The 23,798-nt window shown below is 48.0% G+C and overlaps 6 protein-coding genes across 6 annotated transcripts; 1 reads left to right on the forward strand and 5 right to left on the reverse strand.

Annotated features, from left to right (window-relative positions):
- Nucleotides 1–366: 366 nt before the first annotated feature.
- PtA15_10A131 (uncharacterized protein) lies at nucleotides 367–606 on the reverse strand (the record flags this gene model as incomplete). Its single annotated transcript, XM_053160277.1, has 1 exon — nucleotides 367–606. The coding sequence occupies one exon, from the start codon at nucleotides 604–606 to the stop codon at nucleotides 367–369; it is 240 nt and encodes a 79-aa protein (XP_053024267.1).
- Nucleotides 607–938: 332 nt separating this feature from the next.
- Nucleotides 939–1,493, reverse strand: PtA15_10A132 (uncharacterized protein; the record flags this gene model as incomplete). The annotated part of the gene is made up of 1 exon (XM_053160278.1): nucleotides 939–1,493. The coding sequence occupies one exon, from the start codon at nucleotides 1,491–1,493 to the stop codon at nucleotides 939–941; it is 555 nt and encodes a 184-aa protein (XP_053024268.1).
- A 3,399-nt stretch (nucleotides 1,494–4,892) lies between these two features.
- On the reverse strand, nucleotides 4,893–8,425 carry PtA15_10A133 (uncharacterized protein; the record flags this gene model as incomplete). Its single annotated transcript, XM_053160279.1, has 7 exons — nucleotides 4,893–5,120; nucleotides 5,584–5,669; nucleotides 5,747–5,875; nucleotides 5,939–6,063; nucleotides 6,128–6,297; nucleotides 7,248–7,522; nucleotides 7,906–8,425. The coding sequence occupies 7 exons, from the start codon at nucleotides 8,423–8,425 to the stop codon at nucleotides 4,893–4,895; spliced, it is 1,533 nt and encodes a 510-aa protein (XP_053024269.1).
- Nucleotides 8,426–8,456: 31 nt separating this feature from the next.
- On the reverse strand, nucleotides 8,457–8,726 carry PtA15_10A134 (uncharacterized protein; the record flags this gene model as incomplete). Its single annotated transcript, XM_053160280.1, has 1 exon — nucleotides 8,457–8,726. One exon carries the CDS (start codon nucleotides 8,724–8,726, stop codon nucleotides 8,457–8,459), a length of 270 nt encoding a protein of 89 aa, XP_053024270.1.
- Nucleotides 8,727–9,663: 937 nt separating this feature from the next.
- PtA15_10A135 (uncharacterized protein) lies at nucleotides 9,664–12,446 on the forward strand (the record flags this gene model as incomplete). Its single annotated transcript, XM_053160281.1, has 2 exons — nucleotides 9,664–9,730; nucleotides 12,274–12,446. 2 exons carry the CDS (start codon nucleotides 9,664–9,666, stop codon nucleotides 12,444–12,446), a joined length of 240 nt encoding a protein of 79 aa, XP_053024271.1.
- A 7,965-nt stretch (nucleotides 12,447–20,411) lies between these two features.
- On the reverse strand, nucleotides 20,412–21,458 carry PtA15_10A136 (uncharacterized protein; the record flags this gene model as incomplete). The annotated part of the gene is made up of 5 exons (XM_053160282.1): nucleotides 20,412–20,450; nucleotides 20,521–20,670; nucleotides 20,725–21,120; nucleotides 21,173–21,349; nucleotides 21,396–21,458. 5 exons carry the CDS (start codon nucleotides 21,456–21,458, stop codon nucleotides 20,412–20,414), a joined length of 825 nt encoding a protein of 274 aa, XP_053024272.1.
- Between the last annotated feature and the right edge of the window lie 2,340 nt (nucleotides 21,459–23,798).

Below are 23,798 nucleotides of genomic sequence, written 5' to 3' on the forward strand. Positions count from 1 at the left end.
CGTAGCCCGCGCTCTTTTGCGCCCTGCGTGTGTAGCGTTAGCGCAATTGCGCGCATCTGCGCTAACGCTACGCTAACAGCTAAATTAGCTGCGCACCCTTTGCGCGTAGCGTTAGCGCAGAAAGGCGCAATTCCGCTAACGCTACGCTAAAAGTTAGCGGAATTCCGCTACGCTACGCCACGCTAACGCTACGGTTAGTGTAGCTGGCCCACTGTTGCTTCTGATTGCGATAGATCCCCAAAATCTCCAGTGCCGCCATTGCCTTTCTCCACCCAATAGCCCACATTATGCCGCCACAAGAACGGCCAGGCGAGTTTACTGCGTTGACGAATTTTTTGGCCATATGGAGAAACAAACACAAGAAGTTCAATTCATCCCTTCTAGATTAGTGAAGTGGATATCGGCTATGAGCTGGTCGTTTTTAGTGCCGTCGAATACACGGATGTGTCCGTAATGGTAAAGTGTAAAGGATGGGTCGTTGACATAGTCGTAGGCGAAATTGATTTCTGCTGCAGTTGGCTTTTGCTTGTAAATCGTTTTCTTTGATGGTTCCGGTCCTTTACCGCACTCGTATAGATATCTGGCAAGCTGCCTATCTTCCTTCATTTGAACATATTCGGAAGTGATTTCGGGGAAAAGGTCGCATGGTTCCGGAAATCGAGTTGTTTTACAAAGCGTTCCGTTGATCACGTTTGTAGTGAGTGTGCTGCTTATACCATGCTGCTTCCTTTTGGTACGTCTCCCCGGCCTCTGCTGTTGGGACCTTCTATGCTGATAAGCCTTCATGGAACTTTACGTCCACCGGAAAGATTTGCCATAGTATAGTACGTCAATTCAATCACATGTTTAGTATAGCCCAAGAGTGCAGATCAAGCATTAAAAAAGACCCAGCAAGAGCGGTCAGGGAGGTATCATAAGGAAACAGCGTGGAATGAGGATTAGCAAAAGCATAAAATTGAGGTCTTTGCTAACTGAGCATAGGATTGGAGGACATACGAAGTTTTTTTCCTTATCCGTTTCTTCTTAGCAGGAATGTTCCGAACAGATGATTTCCCAGCTACTGGGTGCCGGTTTATCAGGGGCTCATCGTCGGAATCAACCAGGGTGGCCTGCGTAGGTTCCAGCGGTAGGGGTTGCGCTGTGCGCCGTTTAATCAGGGGCTCATTGTCGGAATCAACCAGGGTGGCCTGCGTAGGTTCCAGCGGTAGGGGTTGCGCTGTGCGCCGTTTAATCAGGGGCTCATCGTCGGAATCAACCAGGGTGGCCTGCGTGGGTTCCAGCGGTAGGGGTTGCGCTGTGCGCCGTTTAATCAGGGGCTCATCATCTGAGTCAGAGTGTGGAACCGAGGTAGCCTTCATTCGTTCTTCTGGAGGTTGGGGGTGCACAGGGTGCCGGTTAATCAGGGGCTCGTTATCAGAGTCGGACAGGAGGCTGAGTGCAGATAGGCTTGAATCCAACTCTGAGAGGCTGGATTCACTTGGGGTTGCAGGCATTGTTCTCAATCTGATTTTCTTCTTGACTAGCTCGACGGATGGCCTTAATCAGCATCATTCTGTTTTGATTGGGGAGCGAAGCAATTGAGATGCGATTAAACAGTACCATGAGCGAGCAATCTATCCCGTGAGCGATCGATTCCGCAAGCAATAAGTACTGTGAGCGATCGATCCTGTGAGCAAGCAATACCCTGTGCAACCCTGTGAGCAATCAAACAGGCTTGTGAGCGATCGATCCCATGAGCTATTGAGATGAGAAACGATTAAGCAGTACCGTGGGATTTGTGAGCGATCGATCCTGTGAGCAAGCAATACCCTGTGCAATCAACCCTGTGATCAATCAAAGAGGCTTGTGAGCGATCGATCCCATGACCTATCGCCACAGTCAGCAATTGAGATGAGAAAAGCGATCAGTACCGTTATCTATCCTGTGACGATCGATTGCGCAACTGATTGATACCGTGATCAGAATATCCAGCAGGAGGTTAAAGGAATTGGCTCCTTAATCAGTTTGTAGAGCGAGTTTGAATTTATCGAGTTAGTTTGATTTGTTCAGCGATATGTATGTAGGGAGGTGTGTAGGCTTGAGCCGAGTCCCTCGATATGAGTCGGGGGAGCTTCCCCCCGCGCCTCCGATTGAGGGACTCAGCAAGCCGAGATGCTTGGAGAATTCAAAGACTTGTCACATAAATATGTATTGGCCAAAAATACTACTGAATGTCACCTTGAAAGAACACATAGTTCCAAGAGTCTCTGTTCTACAAACTACAGCTTTTTTCCACAGTGGGTCTAACAGGGGGCAGGGGAGGGAATTTTGGAAAACAATTCTGGCTGCACTAAGTGTTGGTCAAAGCAAATGAGGTCCTCAACCAACTGCTGGCTAAACACAAAGATTGGTATCAATATATCATGTCTTCCCAAAAACAAGGCCTGCTAGTCACTTGAACCCATTTGCTCTATCTCATTAAATTCTTGTAAGACATGGGATGTAGAATAGTAAAGTTGGCCATTCAAAATTGAACAATGTTCTCTTGTGGGATCAGAAATATTGATGGTCACTTTTTTGATGGCATAATTGTACCAATAACATTGTAAGATATATGTGTGTTTTCTAAACCATTATATGCACACATTGTCACATAAATATCTTTTGATGTTGTTGATCAAGTTAGGCCATTCAAAATTGAACAATGCTCTTTTGTGGGATAAAAAATATGATGGATCAATTTTGAATGACCTACTTTGACCAGTTATATATATCTGTGTTTGCTAAAGTATTATATGCACATATGCACATACACACACTGATTTTTTGATGTTGCACATATGTTTTGATGTTGCACACATGTTTTGATGTTGGTAATCAAATCAAGTCATTCCAAACCAATCAATCCCTTTTCTTGAATCAATGAAAGATATTTTTTGGATAAGAAATGAATGGTTGATTATTGTGGGCCTAATTTGACCCACAATATCAAAAGATATATATTTTTTTGCTCAACTGTTACATGTCAGATACATATCTGTGTTGATACAATTGGGAAATTCAAATTCCATATTTAACAATATTGTTTTGTGGGATAAGAAAGATGATTGCTCACTTCGACCTTATTTTCCCAACAACATCAAAAAATATACATGTGTGTTGTTACCCATTAGGAGCTTGATTAGTTTACTCATCAAAATTAAAATTCTGACTCCCAAATGAAGTAGAAATTGGGAAGATTTGTTTCTGATTTCTTTCCCCAGTCCCCTGAAGCAAAAATTGGTCTGGGGATTTTATGGGAGTTGTCAGTTGAATTTTGAAAAGAAATTTGGGATTTGGAGCTCCAGTTTCACAAATGCCTTGGCCCTCCATGACTGTTCATAGTGCCTCTGGGACTTTTACTCCGGGACTGTTAACAGTGCCTCCGGGACTGTTAATTGTGCATCCAAGACTGTTAACAGTGCATCTGGGACTGTTAATTGTGCATCCAGGACTGTTAACAGTGCATCCGGGACTGTTAACAGTGCATCCGGGACTGTTAACAGTGCCTCCGGGACTGTTAGCAGTGCCTCCGGGACTGTTAGCAGTGCCTCCGGGACTGTTAGCAGTGCCTCCGGGACTGTTAACAGTGCCTCCTTAACAGTCCCGGAGGCCCTGTTTAACAGTCCTGGAGCCTGGAGGCACTGTTAACAGTCCCGGAGGCACTGCTAACAGTCCCGGAGGCACTGCTAACAGTCCCGGAGGCACTGTTAACAGTCCCGGAGGCACTGCTAACAGTCCCGGAGGCACTGTTAACAGTCCCGGAGGCACTGCTAACAGTCCCGGAGGCACTGTTAACAGTCCCAGAGGCACTGCTAACAGTCCCGGAGGCACTGTTAACAGTCCCGGAGGCACTGCTAACAGTCCCGGAGGCACTGTTAACAGTCCCAGAGGCACTGCTAACAGTCCCAGAGGCACTGCTAACAGTCCCGGAGGCACTGTTAACAGTCCCAGAGGCACTGCTAACAGTCCCGGAGGCACTGTTAACAGTCCCGGAGGCACTGTTAACAGTCCCGGAGGCACTGTTAACAGTCCCGGAGGCACTGTTAACAGTCCCAGAGGCACTGTTAACAGTCCCAGAGGCACTGTTAACAGTCCCAGAGGCACTGTTAACAGTCCCAGAGGCACTGTTAACAGTCCCAGAGGCACTGTTAACAGTCCCAGAGGCACTGTTAACAGTCCCAGAGGCACTGTTAACAGTCCCAGAGGCACTGTTAACAGTCCCAGAGGCACTGTTAACAGTCCCAGAGGCACTGTTAACAGTCCCAGAGGCACTGTTAACAGTCCCAGAGGCACTGTTAACAGTCCCAGAGGCACTGTTAACAGTCCCAGAGGCACTGTTAACAGTCCCAGAGGCACTATTGGGATGTAAAAAATAAGTCCTCTCAATGTCTGCTACTTTTGGGAATCTGTGGTAAATTAATCAAGCCCCTATATAATCTGTGTGATTTCCAGAAAGTCAAAAGAAATATGTGTGCACCACATCCTGCATAATCAGGAGAGCTTGGTGTGGAAATGCAAACTGTTCTGCAACTTCAAGAAAAAAAGAAACAATTGCAAAGAAATGATGGCACTCAAAATCAACATTTTAAGCAAGCAAACAACCTTTGTTAGATGTTCATTCATTTTCAGATTACTTCATTTAAAACATGTGATGTGAAAAAAATCTGTTTAAGTAGAATCCTGGCCCATGTGTATGCCATGCTCTTGCTCCAGATCAGCACGCATTGTCTTGGCAAGGATGCCCTCCATGTCAGCTAGGTAGTTATCCTCAAGATTATCTTCCCCTTCCACATAGTCTTCCCCTTCCGCATCTTCATCGCCATCCACATCAATGTCTCCACGATCTAAGGGTTGGTGTGTGTTTAGATTGTTTACATAGAATAAGACATTGGTTCGGTTCTGTTGCGGTCCGCCAGCCGGTTGTTGCGGGTTGGATACTTGGCCACCTGCAAGTAATTGAACGTGGGTTTCGTCAAGGTCGCCAGGAATTTGCGAAAGACACCCTTGCGCCATTGTGGATTTAATTTGTTCAATCTGAGTGTTCCAATCCGATACAAGAATCTGGTCGCCTGTTTGGGTTTGAGTACCCTCAAAGACACCTATGATATTACAATTCCAGTCTAACTGCAAATTGCAGATCTGAATTAAGCTTTGATGAATCATGACTTTGATTGACTTGATCTTAGATACCGTTGATTGACTAGAAAGATGTCGGTGGTTGAAAAAGGGTTGCAAACAGGTCGGAATTTCTGCTTGCAAGTTCTGAGCAAACCAAAACAGGTGTATCAAAATGGTAATGTGAAGATTATGCTGATTAATTGCCCATCGCATTGCTCTTCTCACCTCCCATCCAAGCCGCCTTTTCTCCTCTTTAGCTCGCTGATAAGAAGCCAGGTGCCGTATCCCTTGCTGGGTAAGTGGGTCCACTGCCCACGGTTCATTGGCGTTGGTGAAGAGCCCATCGTTCCAGAACGTATCGTCTGGTTGTAAGCCAAGTAGTTCGCCATACTCAATAGTGGGTGGGACTGGTCGATTGGGGTTGGTTGTTTGAAAGGCAGCTACATGGCTGTTGTAGCTTTCAAGCACTGTGCGAAGTTTTCCAGCCCGTTTGCGGAGAGCATCTTGCAGCTTTTGCTGTCCACGCGTCCCTAAGAGTGGATATTGAGAAATGAAAGTTGTCAGCTGGGCAAAGAGAGAAGTGTTGCGCTTCTGAGTCATCACAGACCTAGTGTTGAACTTTCACCTGCCCGGCAAACTCGCAGCAAGGGCTGCTTCTCTTCCACAAGAGCCAAGAATGACTTGCGGAGTTCGGTTTTTAGATACCAGATTTTCTTCATTTCATCGCGTTGTTCAGCTAGTGTCAATTGGGAACATCAGTCACGAATAAATTTTCAAGGAAGATAAAAATTTAACCTACCCAACAAGTCATCAGCTACGCCAGCGGTACCTACAACAGATCTCTGTTCCTCAAGCAACCTCAGTACTCTGACAAGTGTGTTGGTTTGGACAAGTACTTGCTCCGGGGTCATCCGGAGAGTGTTCCTGTTATGATAAGTTGAATTTTATCAGAATATGGACTTGGGGATGTCTGAACAGGAAAACATACCAAGCAAGGTTGAGTTCCTCTTCAAGGCAGAGCAGACGGCCAAGTTCAACTTCATGTCGCTCCGTTGTGTCAGTGTTGAGGTGGTAAGATTTTTCCAGCTGCCACTGTTCTTCGAGGAATTGGTTGGTATAGTTTTGCCCAGGGGTATGTTGGTTTGGTGTTGCATGGAGCTTTGCAAGTGCGGCCAAAGCTGCGTCAGCAACATCCTTTGAGTGATGTAACTTTTTTGATAGCCAGTAAGCTACAGTGTGCCAAACAATTAGCAGGATTAGCTGTTTGAATACAAAATACATTCCACATGGTAGAAAAAATATCTTGCCTGCCATCTCGTTCAAAAGAATAGAGTAATATTCTGCTCGAGACTGCAGGGAAGTAAGGCGATGTAATCGAGTAGAAACACGGGGAGTGGAAATGAGGGGGGAGTGGAAAGACCACATCCTTTCAAGGCCCTCGCCATCAGAGAGGCCCCACCAGCTATTGAGGCGTGGGTTGTATTTTACCTGGCATGACCATTCATGCACATAGGCATGAAATACGGATGTGCCAAAAGTCAGGTCACCTATCCAATCACTCATCAATTCCCTCTTTTGTAGCGGGGGGATCCAAACATCCATTGATTGATCAATATATTTGTAAAGCAACAGCTTTTATGAATGAATGTGACGAGCTCTTACCTTCCGAATGTGGGCCTCCAAATGACAGCCAAGGTCATATAGAATTCCAAGGCGACTTTGTGGAAACTCCGCCAGTAGGTGTTGAATAATAGAAATTGGGTAGTAAAGCCTTGATGAAATGCAGTGTTAATATGTTGCACAAATTCTTTTTGATACGTTGCACATATTTCTTTTGAGTGTGTGTTATGGCTTAACTGACTTTTCTCCGGTTTTATAGATGTTGACAAAGACTAAGGGAATGTCGTGATGGCACGTGCTTGCAAAAAGACCGTTGTCATCACACTTTTCCCATGTAGTTTCATTTCGTGTATCGTTGGCTGCTTTGTGAGAGTCTGAGCATGGCGGCTGAGTAGCAGTGGAATCATAAATATCAAAAAACAATTCATTCATTCAGCTGGGAGTGATGGATGAATCATGATGACTAGCAATTAATGCGGTGAGCTTACATCAATCCCGGCAGCTGCTGAGTTAGTCGCAGTGAACAATACAGCATCGGCAGCTATCTGTGAAGGCCTGATGAAACTGTCTGGGTATTGATGTTCGGCAGGATTGTCCTTGCTGGCATAGGCATAGTGGCGCTGTTGGAAATTGCCATCCAAGGCCACGATCATGTCCGGTTCATGAGGGTGTGCCTTTATTTCACCCTCTTTTGGTCCAAAACAGCGAGGACACTTGCTTGCCCAGCGGTCGGATGCGGAGCTATTCAAACCATCGTCCTGGACTGTTTTTTGGATCAAACTGATTCGAGCATATAGATCAACACTGTAAGAGAAGGGTATTTGAAGGTCTCGTTTTTTGTTCTTGAGGCCGCGGGCGTATAAGGGGGACTTGCTTCGACTATTGAGAAAGTTGGAAAGTGCCTTCACAAACGATGAAGCTGATAGGACAGCTGACTCCCAAAGCATGTGATGAAATTGAATGATTCGGATTGAAAATGCAGTACAAGGCTTTTTTGGCGAGCTTGCAACGTATCCGTAGTAAACCAGCCAAACAACATCTGGAATGCATTTGCAAAAAGGTACATAAGCGGCACTTCAGCCTACACCAAAACTGATGTAAGTATGAGGGTATGTATGTCACTAAAATCTTTACTTGTTTGCTCACTGGTGATGTCAATAAGATCAAGCTTTCGAGTATTGGTTGCTGCACAACTGCAAGTGCCGGGGGGTAAGTCGTAGCTATTAGGAAGGGTGGTCCAGTTGTGGTAAGTTTCCTGGCATTCGGTGAAAGCCGCGGCTGTTTTCTCCTCGATTTCACTCCATTGTTGACTAATCCGTTCACAATCTTCTGCATAACGACGACTTCGGAAATATGCCGCGTGGGCAGCGCTCGGAAGTATCTCTGGATTCTTGTCAATTTCGTGGTCTGCGTAGCTTCCAATCTGCGGCTCGAAGAGGGTATCTTGGTTCTCGAGAGGCCTTTCGTCTGGTTGCTGGGCTGTTGGTCTATCTATAAATCCAAGTTGTTGAGCAACAGAAACCTCCGTGAGGTACGCCTCTCGCTCCACTCGCTCTAAGGAGGACTCCCTGCTGCGTCGCCTTCGGGCACGGCGTCTTCGTGAGGTCCCTGTATGATCCACAGTGTTGGAGTAGGATGTGGGGTCGTTGCGCCGCCGGCGGGCCATATTAGATATGTTGTTCGTGGTTGACGTACACTCAGTTTGAGATTAATCCGGCGGAGGTGAATTTTTGAGGTGGGTCGGATGGAATGGAGCCGTAGCGGAGGGTGTATCGGTTGATTTTTGAGGGGTGTTCACAGATGGTGAGGGAGGCGTGACTTGTTGGATTTTTATGACACCAAGGACCGGTGTCAGGGTCCTGGCTCCGGCTTGGATGCGTGATAGGGGCAGATGGGCGGATTATTGATCCGAGCCGGCGGATACTGGCTGCGAGGCTGCTCCGCAGGTCCTCTAGGCCAAGTGGCATGTTTACATATACAAATGGCAGGAGGGGGAGTGAGATGTAGCGAGGGCGCGCGAGAGGCCGAAAACACCTGTCCGCTAGCCTCGGCAACGCGGTCCCATAGACTACACAGTAGTACGTAGGGTACCGACAGGGGTGGACGAGTTAGATGAGTTTGGAGAGTGACGGAAGCAATCGGTGGATGTGTGGAATGAAAGATAAGGTTGGTGAGATAGGTTGGAAAGATAAGATGCCCGCCGGGAACCAAGCACAAAGCGGTAGCTTGTGAGAACACAATGATTAAATTATAGCGGAGGAGAAAGCAAGCAGCGCGGTGGGATAGGGTATGTATGATAACGTTTGGCAAATGAGAGGACCAGAAGGTGGAAAAGGGAGAGACTAGCTCAGAAACAAGTGAATCTTGATAAGCAATCAAGGTTAGAAGTCGCAATACAAGCTCAGAAGTAGATAAAAGGGCCTGCCAGCTAAATATAGTGCAAGGGTGAAAGTATAGTGCAAGGGTGAAAGTATAGTGCGAGGGTGAAAGTATAGTGCAAGGGTGAAAGTATACTGATGGATGCACACAAATGGCAATGGTGGAGGAGGTTATTTATATAAACTCTGAAATCATTTGGCTTGACCAGGTTCTCCTCGGCAAAATTGAACTTCAGAGTTTTTTGCTCTCTGGTGAGGACAACCTGGCACGCTTTGGCCGGGTTTGTGGGAGTTCCGGCAGTACTACCAAGGGTAGCTGATGAGCCTCGGAGATGCATCATACGCTTTAGGAGTTAATTTTTTGTAGCAGATACATAAGATTTACCATTACTCTACGTACTTTTGTCTAGTTTTGTCTGGAGTTATTGTTGTTACTTTTGCCAACCGCAGAAACATCCGCCTGGATCCACCAAGATTCCCACGCCCCCCAGCTCTCCTGGCCAATCCAGCCATCCCATCCCTTGCCATGTCCTTCGACGCAAGCACCACCACGCCCTCAAACCGCCGCCGGCTTGCTACCCCAGATGATGAATGTAAGCACAGTCCATGATCCATGAGCCTCTTCCTCCTGCCACCCCCCCTCCCCCTCCGTCAGCCTGTTTCCCCCCGCCGTATTAAACCAAGCCCTTTTCCAATGCAGCTGACCAAGGCCGCCCACCGCAAAGACAACGGAATGAGGGCACCCCTGCGTGGCATTCAACCCATTCCTGCTCTTGAACCCCACCAACCCTGAGGGAGCCCGCAAAGACCCCAATGGGCTCCCAGATGACCCACTGATCTTGACTCCAACTCAGCAGCTATACACTGATTTTGGGGTCCGGCCGGTTGCCAAGGATCTATTATTGCGGTATGGACAGAGACCAGACCCGCAGGGGGAGGTCGCCTAGGTCCAAGCACGCAAAGGAGGGCGCCCAGGCCAGGCCGGGGGAGTCGAGGCTAGATTATGAGCAATTAGGTTTGAGACGGGGCTCATGCGCCAGTCACAGCAACCTTCATAATCTAGCTCCTTGAGACTCGCCTGTCCCCGCACGAAGACTCCTCCCAAGCTCTCTCCATCATCTCTCTGAAACTCATCGGCTCTGCACCGGCAGTTTCCTTTTCAAAATTTTTTTAAAATCATACTACTTTCGATTCCTCTCAGCTATCACATTCGAATTTGTCAGTTACCGGGAGAAAGAAGGACATGGTTGAAGACATGGTTAAGCAAACAAACAAGAGGAACAACAAGACACCTGAGGCCGCGACAGCAGGACCGATTGCCGGCGCATCTGAAATGTCTGCGATACCTACCGATGAAGAGAGACGCGAGCCGTCCATCATAATACAGGAGAAATTGAGTCGTTAGTTCTCCTAGTGAATATTCATGCAACCTAAGTAGATGGTTAGCGCTTACATCCGTTTTGATTCTACCGCATTCGTCACGCGATTTAAGGAGAAGCACTCGGGAAAGAGACCGCCAAGAAAGATACTGTGTTGTCCCATGACACAGACAGTGAAGATAGCTTCAAAGGTTAGCCACTCTCAAAGTTGCTGAGATGGTCTATCAGATGCATAATCAATCGTAAATTGCTCGATATGATGTTGATATAATATTGGATCATAATTTGCTTGATGAATCGTAATTTGCTTGATTGCATCTAGAAATCCCTAACCCATTAAAAGACGGTCAAGATCAAGACACGGCGTCCAGATACAAAGCCATCTTATTGAACTTGCCATTGATCGTTGAACCAGGAGCGGTGACCGTTACGGAGCCTCCTAAGGAAACCAAGGTTGCTGGGAGTACTGGGACGCTGTTAGAAATTTCCAAGACTGTCAATGCATCAGGTTCAATCTCCAATAAATCTGTTCAACACAAAACCAATCGTCAAGAGGTCTGGGACAGAGCATCAGAGGCCTTCGCGAGGGGCAATAAGAAATCGACGGACTTCTTTTTAAGGCTCTATGGGAAGATGGGTGACGCAACATCTCTGTTGGCACCGGACAAGCCGGACATCCTTAGATCCTCTTCAAGCGACGCGATAAACCCAGCTGTTAACGTGGCTAAAAGGCCGGCGGATAAAACGACCATAGTGTTCATCAAGGGGTCCCTGCCTAACCATTTTGATGTAGGGTTTACTCCGTACTTCGACAAAAACATCAGAGAATTCAGAGGTCCGATTCCGTTGACCATTTTTGACAAGAACTGGCAACGCGATGCAATTCATTATCTAAGTTTATTAAAGACAGACAAACACAAAAACAAACATCAAGGGTTTCCCCTTAACAATTTACAAAAAAAAAATACAAATAATTTCCACAGTCCACAAACTGCCCAATACCCAATCCCTTCTAGAGAGACTGCAAGTATTGTGCCGATGACCCCCAGCGCGCCGCATTTAAGGCAATTGCAAAGGGGGGTCACCAATCTTAAACCTCAAACTGCGCACGTGCGACAGCGGAGGGGTTGAGTCACCCACTGGCTGGAAGTGCAGCACAGCGAGATGACTGGCGATTAACATTCCCCAAGGCCCCCTTTTTATACGCCATCTGTCAGCACCCGCCGTACAACCACTATACTCACCCAAACACCCACATGGTCGTCGCTCTCCCAACCGTAACCAATGTAACCTCCAGTAAGCCACCGACCTCAGTTTCCATGGCAACTCTAAACCCACGCTTTTGAATCTGCATACCCACTCACTGCCACAGGCCCTCCAACAGACCCCTGACACCCAATCCCTTTGCCCTACCAGTACCAGAACGCCACAATTTTTTTCGACTGCCTAGGTTCATCTTTTGCGTGTGGATATTGACCCTCTCCTGATACTCAAACTTGGTCGCTCCAGCACACTGTACTCCAACGCTCGCCCAGGCAAGTCCAGCCACGCCACCCAACTTCTTACCTCTGCAACCATGGCTCACCAACCACTAAGTGTTTACCCCCTCGCTGCCCCTAACTACAGTTGAAAACGCATGACCACTTGGCCCCGGCGGCCCTTTCTCCGGTCCGAACCAACTATGCCTCGACTGACAGCCTAACCCAAACAACGGGTTCTCCTCCATCAAGCACACTCCTTTTATTCGGCTTGGCTAGGCTTAATCTCGTTCAAACTACAATTCAAAACGCATGACCACTTGGCCCTGGCGGACCTTTATCCGGTCCGAACCAACTCCGCCTTGACTGACAACCTCAACCAAACAACGGTTTCTCCTCCATCACGCACACTCCCCTTATTCGGCCCGGCTAGGCTTAATCTCACCCGCTAATACTAATCCAGTTGTTCAAGGTGAGCCAGCCAGTCTAACTACACTCTACATCAACGCCAGGCAGTTTAACTCTCCTCGCCGCGTTGGTAGGTACTAAGTCGTGAAGACCCTGACCGCAAGTTCATCTCAACACGGCTGCCCGGCATCTTGTTTCAATCAACTCGACTGCGCCTGGCCAACTCTACCCAGACCTGACACATTTTTGCCCAAACCGGTCTGATCCCATAGCTTTCTGCCTTGCCCAGTCTCTCATCCATCAATTTGTCTTGCTACCGTCCCCTGTCCAACTCCTCAGCCACCATCCCCTTTGCATAAATGCACCTGTCACCAAGTCATAAACTCACCACAATCCATTCACACTACCGCACATCTCAGCACACACTTCACCCCAATTAGATACAGCCAATCTTCGAATTTCATCGCCTCTCGCAAATCAGCCAACTATCCTACCTGCCACTCTTTGCTTATCCCAACCCCAGGCAACCAATATGTCTTCTTCCCGAGTCCCCAACCACCCGGTCACCTACTCCAGTCACTTTGAGCCTCCAACAGATGTAAGTGTTTAACCGCGACACACTTTCCTCCTTTCCCACTACCCTGCACACATTAAAGCTAACTTTGTGCTTCAGTCAACCTTTGATACAGTCCGAGCCAACCAATACGGATTCGTCAAAACCCCGAGCTTCATCCAATGCGGCGGTGTAACCGATGAGAAGTCCGAGAATTTCGAAGTTCAATTGGTGACAAACACCGCGCTTACCAACGTTCTGGAATCCGAGTTCATCTACGCAGTTAGCGGTAAGATGATTGCCACCAATGATGGGTGCCCCCCCACCTTGTCTTATAATCATGATATAGTTACTCGCGTCTGCGCGACTGGCCCCAACCAACCAGATTTTACCAATAAAACATTTATCTCAAGCCTTGGCCTCATAACACATAGACAGGAGGTCGCCCCCGACGCCGCCGACACAGGTGTTAGTCTTCAAGTGATAGTCGCTCACTCCGACTGGGATGCCAAAGTGAGTTCGCTGCTTGTCCATCATATAATACTTAACTGACCCTTCATCGCGGTCCAGAATCGCGGCCACAAAAAGTTCGACGTGAAATATATTGTTCCAGGTACGAAAAATCTTATCAAGACGCATTCGTTATACGCTGTTGGTCGCGAGGTTAAGATCATCGGCCGCCTGATCGACTTCGACATGGAGACTAACATGGCTGTAGTTCTCGTGAGGTTTCCTGTCGGCCTAACCTATCCAAATTTGTCCTGACTTTTGCTCATCGATCGTAGGTTAACCACGTGAGTGTAACCAACGGCCACCAGCTTGGCAAAATTAAACCTGCCGACGCGGTCGCCGGCAACAATGGCTCAGGGGAGATAAAGAAGAAGCTGTGAGTCTTGTTGGGCCGTATCTGATGAACACCGCGCTGACGTAAACCCTACAGCACAAAATTCTCACCTAAATCTCATGGCAAGAATACCTGCAGCGCGACACCTGAAACCCCAAGTGGCTCAAGGGCAAGCCCTATAACCCCAAGCTTCTCCGCAAGGAAGCCAGCCCCGGCGGCTAAACTTCCCCCTAACTTGACCCCGACCAAAGGCAAGCAAAAAGCGCAAGACGTTTCGGACAACAAAGAAGAGGCCATGTTTGACAAAGAAGAAGCTGATGCGAGCGAGCCGGAACCCGAACCCGCTCCTGCTGCGCCTGAGTCCTCGAAGCGTGGAAGGCCACAAAAGTCCATCCTTCAAGAGGCGGCCAAGCGTATGAAGAAATTTTAACGCTAAATGATCTCCGACCTCCGCGCCCGATCTTCCCGCGTTCAGGCCAACTTATTTGCACGACGCGACCTATCATTCCACGTCGTTCATCTTCTTGGGGCTCCAACAGGATCATACCTCTTAATCAGGTCGTCAATCGATGCACCTGAAAGCCTTAGTAACCTTAGCCCATCTGTAATCTCCCCTTCCTCGTCTCAATTCAGGAGACACAACACGCGCCGAATGCTCTACTTCTCCCGTCATTTCTTCCCGCAATACAAATTGAGCAAAACATGTATCCCGTCTCCCTCTATGCTTGTCCATGTATATAGATAAACTAGGCCGCATATCAATGAGAAAAACCATTCGCCCGTCCACTCGACCAAAACAAAGATTTGCGATTAGCTGTATGCCAATCTTTGCGGCAGCCATTTCACATCAGCATCCCAACATGGAAAATTTTATTGTGGATACTATTGCCCATTCTTGTATTAGTAGCTCACGTTGCCTGAAATATTACCTCACAGGCGTCTTCACCAATGAGCAGAAGAGGACGTAAACTCTCAGGTTACTTTATGATTATATCCTCAACACTAGCGGCAAGATGAGCAAATTTACTGCAGCTGGCATATCGCCGTCAACAGTCATGCGTAAGACTCCCATTCGTATATGACCTGGTGACACAACATATGATAGCAACAGGTTCAACTTGAATATAATCTCGACATTAATAATTGCACAGGGAATAAAATGACTCTAGCTGGGCCGGTCTATGACATATCACACATGAGTCATGAGGATGTAGCGCGAGACACAACACCTGGTGACACCCGACAGGGTTCAAGTCTTAGGCTGTCGACGGCCTTACCCCTGATCAGCTAAGTCAAGGCCTTGGCCGCTCCGACCGCATTCCAGACTTTCTAGATTCCTCGTAGTCTCAACTCAACCGTGACCTGCCCTCGCCCAGAAGTTTCCAATCTCCTCCGCCGCAAATCAAATCGAACAACGTAGACAATCGGCCGCCCCAGGTTTTAATCGATTAAGCTGCCACGTGCGTACAAATCACGGCCAACGGTTAGTCCATTGTCAATCCCTTATCAGCTGACTCAATCAATGGTTGAATATCCGATTGACTAAACAATCAATCTCCAGGACGGCACGACTCTAGGATTCGCTTCTTGCTCCAAACGTTGGTCTCGTCAGACCCGGTACAATGATTGAGACTAAAGGAAAAGTGCGCAACAGCACGCACCCTACCTACAAGGCTTCACTCCGGAATTGCTCGTCGTACAGTGTTCCTCATAGCTGCGGACCTTGCGATGTCAAATGCAGTAAGTGTCAGGCGCTTCATTACAAGGACGAAGCCACCCTCGGAGAACGCGTGAAGGCCAAGCCCTCATTCTCGACCTGCTGCCAGAAGGATAAAGTAACTCTGCCTTCAGCTGACAGGTCCGCGCGCGAATATCCAACCTTCATGAAACTCCTGCTCACCGCAAAAGACAGACGTGGGTTGTCCTGATTCCGGGAATTGAATGTCAACTGACCAATTGTTTTTTCTCTAGGCTTGAAGAACTATCAGAGCTTGCTTAGGATGTATAACAACGCGCTGGCATTTACCTCACTCAGCGCAAACGTCGACCACTCTGTTCAAGGCCCGTTCGGTATAAATGTCTTCAAAATTTCAGGCGCGCTTACACACAGAATTTCAAGCATTGAGCCTGCACCAGGATCCGCGGCTGGCTTCGCGCAAATCTATGTCGTTGGGGATAAGGGGCTTGGCGAAGCGGAATATCGAGCTGAAAAGGCAAAGGGCAAAGCGGGCGACTCCGGCAAAGCGGCAAGTATGGAGCCCGGCCTGATTCTCAAATTATTGCAGTATCTGAACGGACACAACCCTTACGCGAAAGTCTTCCGCTCCGCTAAGGATATTCTCGAGGCGAGAAACGCAAGGACATTGAAATTGCAAGGCGTCCCAAAGCCGGGGAGCAACCCAAAGCGGTACAATTGCCCGACTGCAAACGAGGTCGCCATTGTTGTCCAGGGCGCCGGCAATATCATCAAGCCCCGCCAAATACTCCTCCATCGCCGCGACAATGGGCTTGAATGCATTTCGGACATGCACTCATCTTATTTCCCAATGAGGTACCCACTTTTCTTCCCCTTCGGCGAGCAACAGTGGGATAATTTATTCTGTGCCTCGACTGAAAGAGGTGAGCATGAGTTCTTAACTCTTAGCCTAACATTCACTAACATTCATCTCGAGTTATGACAGTCAAGGGGAGGAAGGTTGGTCCTCTTGAATGGTTCGCGTTCATGTTGTTCAAGCGAAATGCAAAGTTTTCAGCCATACTTGCTGGTAGATCTTTGCTTCAAGAGATCCTGGTCGACATGTGCGTCTGCGTTGAGCGCCAGCGGCTCAAATTCATCACAAGCAATCAGGACAAACTCAAGGTCGGGACCTACAACCGACTACTCAAGTCCTTAGAAAATCAGTCGAATATCACCGGTCGCTGCGTGATTCTCCCAGCGACGTTCATAGGCAGCCCGAGGGGCATGGAGCAATTGTACCACAATGCCATGGCGATCACTCGTAAATATGGTCCGCCTTCGCTCTTCATCACCATGACGGCAAACCCAAAATGGCCCGAAGTTCTCCAGGAAATACCTGCAGGAGACAACCCGGTCGACCACCCGACAATTGTGACGCGGGTGTTTTACCTCAAAATGTGCTGATCAAGATGGGTCGTCTCGGCGAGGTTGTCGCGTACGTATTTACAGTCGAGTTTCAAAAGCGCGGCTTGCCGCACTTGCATCTAATGTTGACATTACATGAACGAGATCGGCCCGCGACTCCGGAGTCCATCGACGAAATCGTTTCAGCTGAAATACCCAACCCGGTTGGCTCACCCATACTACACGCCCTTGTTTATGAATTCATGCTCCACGGGCCCTGTCACAATCGGCCATGTTGGAACGGGAAATCGTGTAAGATCGGCTTCCCTAAGCCTTTCAGCGAGCGGACAATCAACATTGACGGCACTTACCCGGTATACTTGCGGCGGGACTCGGGTCGTACGTTCAGCAAACATACGACGACATTTGACAACGGTTTGGTTGTTCCCTATTCGCCATACCTTACCCGCGCATTCTGCTGCCACATAAATGTCGAGGTCCCCGCGAGTTCATCCGCGATCAAATATCTCTATAAATACATCACGAAGGGCCACGACAGGTTAGCTATGTCTCTGGCCGGGGACGGCGAAGTCCAGTCCTACATAGATGGTCGATACATCAGCCCTCCTGAAGGTGGGCTGCTTCACTCACAACAAGCAAAATACTTGAGGCTGACGCTGTTTTTGCTTACAGCGTGTTGGAGGTTATTCAAATACCCACTATCGGGCCGATCACCTGCTGTTACTTGGCTCAACATTCACGATAAGAACGAGCAGGTGGTTTACTTCGACGGCAAAGAAGGCCTGGAGGGCCAGATCAACAGCGGCAAGGCTACTCAAACCAGCTTGACGCAATTCCTTAAACTCAACGAAGACGACGCGGTAGGCGCCGATGGGCGGAGAGCCAGAACTCTCTTCTACAAGGAGGTACCCGCTTACTTTTCATGGAATAAGGCGAAGAAAGAATGGATCCCGCGTAAGACTCGTGTTGACGTTGTCGGCCGGCTATTCTCGGTGTCTTATCTGGCTGGGGAAAAGTATTACATGCGTGTGTTGCTACTCCACCGCAAAGGAATGAATTCGCATGAAGATATGAGGACCGTCGATGGCACCGTCTTTGACAATTACCGATTGGCATGCAATCAACTAGGCCTCTTGGTGAACAATTTCCTATATGAAAAAGCTTTACAAGAAGCGTCTTGTGTCCAGTCGGGGTACCAATTGACAATGTATTTTGCTATGATGTGCGTACATTCGCCGCCGGCCAACCCGAAAGTCCTGTTTAAAAAGCACTACATGAATTTCACGGACGATTGTTGCCGGATCGATATGTCAAAACAATACTCACGGCAATTGGACGACCACAAGTGCCGAGTATTGGCCCTTTTCCAATTGAAAGGTTTGGTGGAGGGCATGGGGTCCTCTCTTGACGCTTGCGGCTTGAAGGCAACCATGAAGCAACAGCGTTTGCTTGCCACAATTCGAGCCGAGGAACGCGGGGAGGAAGACCCTGCCGTCTTGATGACAAGGTTAAAGGCGAACAGAGAATCGTTCAACTTGGGCCAGTCTCAATTTTACGCCGCTGTTGATGATGTCATGAAGAGGCGAGTACCCAAGTGTTTCTACCTCGACGGTCCGGGTGGGACCGGCAAAACATTTCTACTCAACACCCTGATTGATAAAGCAAATATTAGCTCGATTGATATCATTGTTGTCGCTTTTTCTGGAGTCGCCGCTTTATTGCTTACCAGTGGGCAGACGGCGCACTTGGCTTTCAAGATACCAATTGACTTCAAGAAGACGCGGAGTGTCCGATTGAGTCGGGTACTATACTGGCAGATAAAATTCGACAAACACGCATGATTATTTGGGACGAGATTGTCATGATCCACAAAAATGCGATTGACGCGGTAAATAAGACTCTAAAACGACTTTGCGACTCGGATGCTCCTTTTGGCGCGAAGGTTGTAATCTTCTCCGGTGACTTCCGCCAAATCTTACCGGTCGTCAAATATAACGAGTTCCCATCCCCTCAGCACGCAACAATCAAATCTTCTGCCGTTTGGCAATCCATTACTTCTTTCCACCTGACTGAAAATATGCGGCTCGCCAGGGCCCTATCGGGCCCGTGTGAGTCGAGGTCTAAGAATATTGTTTTTGGTAAGGCCCTCTTGGCGCTGGGTCAAGGCGATAATCAAGTTAAAGATTTTAGCTTAATCGAATTGAAAGGAATGAATGTGATGTCATTCCCGACTCAAGACAAAATGCGAGCCAAGCTGGTATCCTTTGTCTACAACGATCTGAATGCGACTTGTAATTCAAATAACGACATTGCAGTGCGTTACTTGAACGAGAGATGCATACTAGCGCCGCTAAACCGCGACGTAAGAAAGCTCAACGCCGAAATATTAGGAATGTTGACAGGTCGATCCATCATGATCAAGTCTCTAGATACGCCCGATCCCAACTCTTTCGGCTCACTCCCTGAGGAATGCCTTAATAAAATTTCAATTTCCGGTTTTCCCAAACATGAAATCAAAATAAAAGTCGGAATGCCGTTGGTTGTAATTCGGAATATGGCTATTGAAAAGGGATTGTGCAACGGCTCAAGGATAGTTCTTGATGACGTCAGCTACGCCTATATTATAGGCAGACTTATGTCCGGGCCATTTGCCGGGAACGTGGTCACCTTGCCGCGGACAAAGCTGCACAGCAAAGGAAGTGGCCGGTCTGGGCTATCCTTCTTCAGATACCAATTTCCTGTGGCCCCAGCTTATGCAATGTCCGTCAATAAGAGTCAAGGCCAGACATTGAGAAGGGTAGGTGTTTACCTCAAAACGGATGTTTTTTCGCATGGACAACTTTACGTCGCACTATCACGAGTCTCGAACGTTGATGACTTATTGGTTGTCAAGCCAGTCAATTGGTCTGGCATCATTAATGTTGTACACAAATCAATATTTGACTTCGGAGTGGTAAGTACCTGATTAGGGACATCATCCACACCAGAGATACATTCAAGTGGCTTACTTCGCTAGTGGGTAGGGAATTATTTAATCGACTACGAAAAGGCTCTCAACCGAAACAAAGGGCGGCGTTGTACAAGCTGCGTCTTTCTTCGGACAAGCGTTATTCCCCGGGTCTCCTTTGTCTTTGGGTCACACGGTATAAGTGGGCACGTCAGACCGGTTGCTGAAGTACTTTGCATGCATCCCGCAATTTACCAAACTTAGTTTTTTAGTAGTAAAGGGCCAAGTATTGTTCCATTTTATTGTTGCATGGGATATAAACGAGTGTCACGACCTCAACTGCAGCTTGTATTCTCAATTTTTTTTTCCCACGTTGTGTAATCTCGACTCAATGAAATTTAATTCTTAGCAAACATTTGATTGTTATGTCTTAAGCCTTTTGACAAATTGACGCGCAACATCTATGTCGAGTACGCGGAGAACTATATACAAGAGTTTTCGCGGGATGCGGGAAACGAATCGTAAGGCGAGTCAGAAATGTAAAGGCTATTACTGTTGTCCTTCAGGCTGATCCTCTTCTGACCTCGTCGTGGCTTAGGATCTAATGAAAACAATAAGTACTACTCAGAGTTATGTTCTCGGCGGGCGAAGCAAGGGATCTGGTACCACACCCCGACTCTCATCATCTCGTCGTCAGTTTGAAGCCGTGTCAGGTAACCCCGAAAAATTAGTTCGACGCCAGGCATGAATCCGCCCCCCAAGTCTGGTGGAGCATCCGAGTAGTGCATTACTACCCTGACGTTGAGACCTACGGGTGAGTTCTAAAATTGGATTGTTAGGCCGTGCACAATTGGGCATGCGTGGAGATTACTAACCTCGTATGAGATATTAACCACAACCTTGTGTTGAACGATTGTAGCCTTCGCCTCGTCGCACAACTCTATTACTTCCTTGACTCGTCCGCGGCCATAGACAATCATCCTGTTCACAGGGTAGTTGCAGATTACCGGGAAACGCACACAAGCTAGCAACGGATTTATCTGCCATGTTAAGCCACAATAGTGGTCTTCATCAACGTTGCCTTTGATAATATAGGTCTCGCCCGCGGCTAAGTTATGGCCAAACTCCTCGAGACATGGAGAAATCAGCTTGATGGTGACCTTGTCCCGACCGCGGCGAGCCCCAACGTAAGTAGAACGTATTGTTGAAGGCGTTTCTATGTCAACCACGTAGTGCTTTTGGGCATATTCTTCGTGAGGCTGGCCATTGTGCTAACATAATGACTGTTAGCTAGGTTCTACTGATCCATCGTTTAATGCTTACCACGTGGGTAAGTTTTAGTGCGCCTTCAAACCCAAGATCGTGGTTAGACATATTATCCGCAGTCCGGACAAAGCAATTTGCGGCGATTTGTGATCTCGTCATCTTCGGGTCAGACTTAGACGTGGTATGGCCGAGTTGATGTTTATATTCGTGGCTAGGTATGAGATTGGCTGGAGGCTAAGAGTCGTGGCGGAAAGTTAGGTATACTCATGTGATGGTTTACCTGGTATTTGAGGAATATGTACGCTTGGGCTGATGAGGTTTTGGTTGTGCGCAAATATAACATTTTGGCCAGCACGACAACTGAGCCTTGTTGTCTGGTTTAGCCAGGGCTGTTCTTGTATAAGTCTTTTGGCCGTAGCAAGACGTTAACTCCGAATGAACCATAATACCAAGGTGAGCGCCGGGGTCTTCGGATTTGACTGGGTGGGTAATCGCTAACTCCTGGCCCAATTTGTCTTTCGCCTTTGGGCGGAGTTATTCTCAGGCGACCACCGGCCTTGTCATCGGTAGACGGGCTGCCAGAGTTATGGTCTCTTCGAATTTAACCATAGACCGCAGGAGGAGCAGTGTGGATGCCTATTATATTATGCCGTGACGCTGTGACTTATTTACTGTTGAATCCTCTTGCCTGCTGGCCCAAGCTAATCCTTGGGGCCAGACTAAGGCGATGTGGTATATCATGACTCAGGCTAGGGCGAATGGAGATTGAGGTTGGGTCGTCTGGTGACAGGGTTTATTAGGTCGACTTGGCCGCTGATGACACATGCTTCAGGCTATACACGAGTCATATGAAAGGGGTCACCTGATGCGAGGCAGAGCCTGGTGCCCGAGGCCTGAATTTCAAATGGAGCCCGTCGGGCTGGCGGTTAGCAGCCTTTGCGCGATTGTAGGTCTTTTTGAGTACCTTCACAAATTGGCTGGTAATGCCATGATGGAGTTTTCCGTGCCTAATGCCAATGGATTTAATCGTGAAACGCAATTGACTTTCATTGTCGTTTTCAAAATCTACGTGTCCGAGCTCAAGTGAGAGTTATTTACTGGACAGATTAAGATTTAAACTAGGGGTTAATGGATGGTCGGGCTGGGGCAATCAGACTTGGCTGCCGCGGCCTTGTCAGGATCCGTGGCGTCTTGTAACTACGTGTGCTAAGTGGTGCGTAGGGAGACCTGCGGCATCGCCTACGCGCTGGCGCTAAGCGTTATACCAGAACCTGGTTGTAGCAAGTCAGTGCCAGAAGATTGGTAACAGTCGCAATCTCAGTGAGACCACTTGTTTGGCGGTGTCGTCAATAGCCAATTTTCGCGAATATATAAAGGTGAGACGTGTCGCCTTTTATTTCGTGCTGATCAGCAATCTAGACTTATCGATAGAATCATTAGTTATCTATCCATCAAAATCATCGGGCAGGAAGAACGCCTAACGCCGAGCTATCAACCAGGTACGATGCAGAGCAACCGCGCACTTAAGTCAACAAGAAGCTTGCTGGACGGGCCGGACCGCCTGAATTTTTGAGGCAAAATATTTGTTGAGGAAGACGTAAGCGGAATTGGCTGACCAATATGTGGATGTAGCTGATACTCTCTCCAGATTTCAGAGGGGATTGTTGATTGGGATGTTGTCGAGAATAATCTCCTCTGGACGTCTTTGAGGTCAAAAACGCCAGGGGCTATGCCATTTTTTTCCGTCAATTTAAGCGCAAGCGTTTTCGGGGGCACAAACATAGCGTCTCGGCGGAATTACTGGATGAAGGGCTCAATAATTGGATTCAGTACTGATGGAGCGATTGAACTCGCATTCAGATCGGCAACTGCTCTCCCAACACTCGAGACGACCTGTCACTCAGAAGTTAATCACTTGCTCGTCAATGCCCTTGGTACAATAGTAGGTGTGTCAGTGGCTACTGGGGATGGCTCGGGCCTGGGGCCGGAGTACTCAATCAAAGTGGTTCACGAGGTATGAGTTAGCACTGTCGACATTGGTCTAACATCTGCTGACGCAAATATGAAGGTAAACTTTAAACAGGTCACGGTGGACTTCGTCGTTACACCGACGCTGCCCACGACGATCAGTGTGAATTCAGGTATTGTAGGGTGCCGGGCGTGGTTCTCTGGCTTATTGGTTGGGGCGGATGTTAGATCCGGTCAGCCTATCGTTAAGGTGAGGAACTTCCCTCATCTGTGCGTGTGTTTTGTGTGGAGATTGACATTAAAATTTGCTGGAGGTGGTCTTGGGCCGTATCTCGAAAGGACTTGATGCAGGTTATTGATGTGTGTTGTGATCCGGCCGTAGTGGGATTGTGGCACGTCGTATTGTTGCTGGTTTTGGTAAATGTTGGGCGGCGATAGTAACGTGGCGGGAATCTAAACTGACCGCCCGGAGAGATTAGGATGGATGGGTGCTGATATTTGGCTGGGTCTTACGCGCAATTGTTATTCTCAATTCATGTTAGCTTTCAGATTGTGTTACGGAAATGATTCTTGGTGGGCCATATTGTTTCATCATGGGCCACTCTGTTGTGTGTCAATCCCTTGCTCTTGCGGTGGTCTGGCTGGCATGCTTACACCGTGCCGCGGCTGAGATGGTGATAAATTTTCTGATGCTTAAAGTGGAACAGGAGGCAAA

This window comes from Puccinia triticina, chromosome 10A, assembly GCF_026914185.1.
Source record: "Puccinia triticina chromosome 10A, complete sequence".
In the NCBI taxonomy this organism is placed as follows: domain Eukaryota; kingdom Fungi; phylum Basidiomycota; class Pucciniomycetes; order Pucciniales; family Pucciniaceae; genus Puccinia; species Puccinia triticina.